The 6,547-nt window shown below is 33.4% G+C and overlaps 1 protein-coding gene across 1 annotated transcript; it reads right to left on the reverse strand.

Moving 5' to 3' along the window:
- Positions 1-794: 794 nt before the first annotated feature.
- Positions 795-6,012, reverse strand: LOC111401467 (26S proteasome regulatory subunit 8 homolog A-like). The gene is made up of 8 exons (XM_023029206.1): positions 5,669-6,012; positions 4,795-4,892; positions 4,235-4,459; positions 1,930-1,992; positions 1,679-1,842; positions 1,403-1,559; positions 1,176-1,274; positions 795-956 (listed from the first exon to the last, which is right to left on the reverse strand). Exons 1-8 carry the CDS (start codon positions 5,859-5,861, stop codon positions 810-812), a joined length of 1,146 nt encoding a protein of 381 aa, XP_022884974.1. The 5' UTR covers positions 5,862-6,012; the 3' UTR covers positions 795-809.
- Positions 6,013-6,547: the final 535 nt, after the last annotated feature.

Below are 6,547 nucleotides of genomic sequence, written 5' to 3' on the forward strand. Positions count from 1 at the left end.
ACTTCAATATGTCAATTCCGCTACATCTGACTCCAATGGCAACCAGTATATAACAGATTTCTAAACAATTAAATTAAGCCATGAGTCGACGTGCTTAAATTTGAGCTTTTTCTAGATAGATAAGAATCATAGGATTAATAAGAAACAAGCTTTGTAGGTTCACAAATATCAGCACATAGAAGATCAAATCTTCGTAAAAAAATAGGCTTTGCTCCTTTTTCCCATCAAGCATCTAAAGACAGCAACTCAATTTTATTATCAGAGGTCATTTTCAAAGGAAGGGTTCTACTGTCCACTTTCGTAATCATCCAACTGAAATGACTGAATGGGAATAATTATCAGACACGAAGTAAATTACATATTTAAAAAATAATTTCCCAAATTTTGTCCAATGAAATAACTAACAAATACAAATTTCAATTAAGACAGATACTAGTATAAGTAGCTAAAGCACGGTTAATTTACTTGCATGAGCTCGCATTCATTATAATTGATTTGTCTTGATGCAATTGAGGAAAAGGTTCTCATTACACTTGGGTCAATAAACAATAAGACCCCCACATAAACATGGATATTCCAATCCCTAGTACCATCAAGGCGTAGGAAATATATTGTAGAAATATTGCCTCTACAGTGCACGTCAACAAATAAGAGCAACTAAACATTCAGAAACAAAAAATTCTTCAAAGAGAAGTTAAAACTTTAACAGCACAAGGGTCAATCATTCACATATGAAGTTGCAAGTCAACGTGAACATGTATATACAAGTTGGTAGTAGCAAATCCATAATTTCAAGAAATTAATGCTTTCTAACTGGCCAATGTAACTAAAAATCCCAAACATACCTTAAGTTCTGCACCAGACGCACCATTCATTTTCTCAGCAATCTTCTTCAGATCAATCCCCCTCATCAAATTCATTTTCCTCGAGTGTATCTTCAAGATGTCAAACCGAGACTGTAATTGATTGTCCACGATTAGATGCAAAAATCAAATGGGTAAAATCACTATATCAGAGCCGAAATATATTACTGAGATGAAAATTAACCAGAAAAAAAGTTAACGTCGCGCTGATCTCTGTTTGCTCATATTAACTAGTATAATATATTAGAAAAATTTAAGGTAGTCATTATACACAAGATTTACTAAGTGGATCATATTGCATGTGATGTGTACCTCTTCATTGGGATTTGGGAACTCAATTTTCCTATCTATTCTTCCAGGCCTGAGAAGAGCTTGGTCCAGAATGTCAATTCTATTGGTTGCCATCAACACCTGTACATATCAGTTATACATAAAGATTATCTCCTTTAGCATTTTATGAACAAACATAACCAATTTAAAACTCAGAGCAAGTCAAAAAGGAAGTTAAAGGTTATATATGAAGTTGGCAAAAAACATACTTTTATCTTGTTAGATGCTTCAAATCCATCCAGCTGATTGAGAAGCTCCAGCATAGTTCTCTGAACCTCACTATCCCCGTTGCCACTTCCAGATTCCATGCGAGCAGATCCTATGCTATCAATTTCATCCATAAAGATGATTGATGGAGCATGCTCTCTGTCAAAAGATAAGTGCACACAGTTGAAAAGTGAAAAACAAAAAAGGCTGAAAGGGAAAAGGAGCATGCATTTGGAAAAAATAATACATAAACAATGCTAGAGGCAAAAAGAACTAACCTGGCCATTACAAAAAGTTCTCTAACCATCCTTGAGCCTTCTCCAATGTACTTCTGGACTAATTCAGAGCCCGAAACTCGAATAAAAGTGCAGTCAGTGTGGTGAGCCACAGCCCTTGCAAGCAGTGTTTTACCTGTTCCTGGAGGCCCGTAGAGCAAGACTCCCTTCAACAATAAAAAGCAATGAAGCCATTAGATAAGGCTTCCAAAATATAATGAAATGATTTTTACCTGATTATTGACGATAATTACCTTGGGTTGGGCAATTCCAAGACTCTCAAACAATTCTGGATGTTTTATTGGAAGTTCAATCACCTGTAAAAAAAAATATGAGAGTAGGGGACTAATTAGAAACGATAACTTTAGCATACATCAAGTGATAATACATGAAGGCATTAAATTATGGCAAAACTTTAAAAAGTAGCAATTGCAAAACTCCCTACATCCACTGAAAAGACAGCTTGAAATACTAGGAATAAACACAAATTTAATGTTGTAAGAAACTTATAGGTCACAACTACCACGCCAAAAAGAAGATGCAAGTCAACAATAAAGAAACCACGTAAAAAAGGAGGATAAGTGTTGGTGTCATCATGTCATGGTTGCTTTTACTCGAAAACGTATTTATTTACAAGAACTTTTTAATATACATCAGACGCCCTTTTGGTGATATTTCAGAGCAATTTATGTTATCATATTCAGTTTCAACCTAAAGATTTCCATAACTTGACCTGAGCAAAAATACTATTATAGCCCTTGTTTGGCCCCATTAAATTAAAATTCATTTTTCTCTCTCTTCTTATCAACCATACACTCTCCAATAAAATAATATTACACGTAAATCTAAAAAAAATTCCTTTCTTTTTAACCTCAGATTTTTCAAATAAATTACTATTCCTTTCATTATAATCTGAAAAAATGGAGCTCAAACAAGGGCATAAACTTTAATATCTTCTTCCTTAGATTTGCAACAACAAAAAAGAGCAAGTGTTATTAATTTGAAATCAACTGCATGAATTCCTTTTGAACACTCCATTCATTGATACATCCACCAAAAAATTCGAAGAAATCAAATCATTAGCAACCACACCTGATCATTTTAGTATATTCCTATAATCTCATCCCTCTTATGGAAGAAACTTCTTTAAGTCTATGCACGTCAAAAACATCACAAACATCATTCCCTTAATATATATTTGACTGACACCTCCATTTGTCGACTTATATTTTCATTTATTTTTCTATCAAAATTCTAATATTGCTACTGCCTATAGGTTGGCCAGCCTTCTGTTTCAAAGAATAGAATCTTAGTTAAGAAAACAAAACCGAGGTACAAAGGCAGTAAAGGTAAATAAGATTTACAGCTTAAAAAAAAAAAAAAGGATTAGCGATTATATTGACTAAAGTAATCTGTGGGAAGCTTCTTGACCGTCTGTATCAATTTGACTGAAAAGAATACACGTTTGCAAATTGGAAAAATGAGGAGATAGACTTCATTCCAGTAGATGAGATAGAGAATAGAGAACAAAAGGTTCAAATGCAGCATTCCAATCAGGATTGTGGATAAGGCAGATGAAGAATGTAATTGATCAAATTATTATCTTGTGCTAATGCTATTCTCTCCAGTTGGACATTGGAAAGCTTTAAAAATATAATGAAGCATCTAAAGTGAACTTCAAAAATATGTTAAATACACTGAAACGGCTAGAAAATTAGGGGGTGTTCTCTTTGTGTTTCAGTTTTGTGTTTTGAGTTTTGAATTCATTTTGAGTTTTGTATTTTGAGTTTTTGTTTTGAAATTCTTGAAAATGCGTTCTTTTTTTTAGTTTCTCAAAACAAAAAAAAATAATTTTTTTTTTAAAATTTTGAGAATCACCACAACACCACCTCAAAACACCAAAAAAAAAATATAGTACTTTCTATTCTTTAAACTAAAATTATCTAATGTCTTATTGCTTCACTTGTTGGGCATGTTCAAATGTTAGAGGCTGTTCTTTTCGTGTTTCAATTTTATAGTTTTGAATTTTGAATTCATTTTGGATTTTCTGTTTTGAGTGTCTGTTTTGAAATTACTGAAAATGTATTTTTTTGCCATTTTGGAACCATTTCTCGTGTTTTCAATTTTTTCAAGTTTTACACTGAAAACGCCCAAAACGACAAAAAAGTCGTTTTGTGTTTTCTTCACAAATTTTTTTCGTTTTCGAAAACGTTTTCGAAAATTCGTTTTCGAAAACGGGAAAGAGAACACGTTTTCACCGTTTTGAAAAATCGAAAACAGAAAACGACCCGAAAACGGTAAAGAGAACAGGGCCTTAGCACTTGGAAAGTTTATTTCACTTAACAGTAAAAGATACACTTGGACCATGAAAATATGTAATACAAAGAGATTATGAATGAGCAATCTATTTAATTATTTCTATTTTTTAAAGAGAAAAGAACAAGTCGAGATTGCAGATGCCAAAACAGCATGGATGGGAAAATCTTTTTACTTTTGAATATGCCTAAATTTAAGAAATATTAAATCAAAGCAACCAATAAAAAAATTAAAGATACGCACCTCCTTTATCTCTTTAATTTGCTGATCAAGACCACCAATCATGTCATAAGTAGAGTCTGGAACTTTTTCAACTTTCATGAGGTTCACCAATGGATCGACTTTACTAGGCAAGATTAAGTGGAGAACATAGCTGTCATTGCGTAAAGCAACCCTCATCGAGGGTGTAATCTTAGTGATATCAATGTTCTTGTCAATATCAACAACATATTTTCCTTCAGGATGGACCTAAGCAGAAGAAAGCACAAAATTTCACCTATAATTGTCAGTCTACTCTCGGAAAAGAAAAGAAAAATTCATGCAAAATCCCAACATAGTGTGTGCAATAATAGATTTGAGACAAAGATTACAAGCTGACACAGCCTAACAAAGGGAATTAATTCAAAAGACTTAACAATAGATAGACCTATATGTTAATACTCAACGAAAATGGGAGAGGGGTGAAATTCTTTGATCCCCTTCATAGACAGAAAAAGAAAAAGGTCGCCACCATACAATATCATTTATTCCCCAATCATTAAAAAGAACAAGCACTCAGCTTAACAGCAATAATTATCACTGACCTTGACCAAGACCTTTGATTTTCCCATAACTTTGACAACTTCCCCAACATATGATCCAGGCTCCTGAAGAAGCTGCAGTTCCTCCTTCAGTGATCTCACTGTTCGTCAAGGAATTGTCCCAAAACAAATCCAGTACACATGTTAGATTAAAATCAAAAACAAGGTTCTTAAACTCAAACCATCTTCGTCTTGGTAATCTTAAGTTGAGTCCACATCCTTGACCCTACCAGTGACTAAGATGCAAGCAAAAAGCAACTGCTTTCCTATTTACAAAAATGTATAAAGAAAACACATAATGCCTAATCTAGCCACAGAAATGTACAGCACAAATTATAACATTGGATAAAAATTTTGGCACTTGAATAGAGCCCAGTGGACCTCAAAATTGCAAGAAAAAAATCTGTTTCAGAATTCCAAGTACTATGTACAGAAGACATAAGTTCAATTTCACAGAATTTGATTTGAGATAACATCCAATTCTTGAATATATATGATAAATGAAAAATATAAATACTTCCTTGTCCATTTGTTCCAAGTAAGGAAAAATATCTTGCCTGTCCATTTTAAACTATTTAAACGCTTCATTGACGTAACCTCAGCTGAATTTAACTATTTCATAAAGAAAAATCCCTGCTCTAAGGGCCAGTACTAACGAGATGATAATAAAATTTACGAAACGACCACCTCCCAGTTAACAAGAAATCCGTCCCCCAAAAAATAATAATAATAATAATAATAATATCGTCAATGGACTATACTAGCTTAAATCAACCGATATTCACAAAATAAACGCGTCAATTCAACATTTTAGGGTAATAAGAAAAAAAGGGCATAATTATGATACTATGTACAGTTCAAATGAGGAAGTAAAAACCTCGGCCATTGAGGTCGTTGCGCTGAGCTTCAAGACGCTGAAGATCGTTGTCTCTCTGGCGGACTAGTAGCTGCAGATCCTGTATACGTTGCTGATAGTATTGCCGAAGCCCTTCTCCGCCGCCCGACGCGCTTTGGTGGTGGTGGTTCTTCGCCTCATCCGCCTGCCGAGTTTCTATCGCCACCGTCGCCATTCGAATATACAGTCGAAGTATGGTATTCTGATCAAATCGGAACTACAGGATTTCGTCTCTCTCAAGTTATCTTTGAACACGTATATGCTCTGCAGCTCTGGTTAATTTCTCATCATTCATGCCTAACTACATTATTATTATTATTATATTATTAAAAAGTGCTGCGTCTCAAACCATTTAGATTTCGTTTGATAGGGATTTTAAAAATTGATTTTTTGACAATTAAAGATAAAGTGGGTTATATCTGTAAAAGAAAAATTTAAAAATAACAGTTGAATGTGAAATAATAATAAAAAAATTGATTTTAATTGATTTAAAATCTAAACCAAACAAGCACTCAGCCCCCGTTTCGTGCACATTATTTGGGAAAATAATATATTTTTTTATCAAATCAGCCTACAATATTTGATTTCAACACTTTAAGGTAGGACCCATGATGTGATGTTAAAATGCATTTTTGTTGGAAAAATGTGGAACAAACGACCCCTCAATTTATTGTAAACTATACTCAAATATTTTATTTTTGCATCCATGGTTTCAAACTTTTCACTTCGACTTGCAACCCTAGACAATGGACAGAATCTTTTCATTAATCCGTCAGTGAACCCAAAAATTAAAAGTTTGACTCAACTTGAAAATTTTAAGTGAAGGATAAAATGGCAAATTTATATTTTCTATAATAAAAT

This window comes from Olea europaea, chromosome 10 (assembly GCF_002742605.1).
Source record: "Olea europaea var. sylvestris chromosome 10, O_europaea_v1, whole genome shotgun sequence".
Classification (NCBI taxonomy): Eukaryota; Viridiplantae; Streptophyta; class Magnoliopsida; order Lamiales; family Oleaceae; genus Olea; species Olea europaea.

What these genes read in the sequence shown, in the direction of transcription:
- LOC111401467 (XM_023029206.1), bottom strand. Translation starts at nt 5,861, where the DNA reads ATGGCGACGGTGGCGATAGAAACTCGGCAGGCGGATGAGGCGAAGAAC. An exon ending in GAACTTTTTGTAATGGCCAG is followed by an intron (nt 1,560 to 1,678) that starts GTTAGTTCTTTT and finishes ATCTTTTGACAG; the next exon opens with AGAGCATGCTCCATCAATCA. An exon ending in AAGCATCTAACAAGATAAAA is followed by an intron (nt 1,275 to 1,402) that starts GTATGTTTTTTG and finishes TGATATGTACAG; the next exon opens with GTGTTGATGGCAACCAATAG.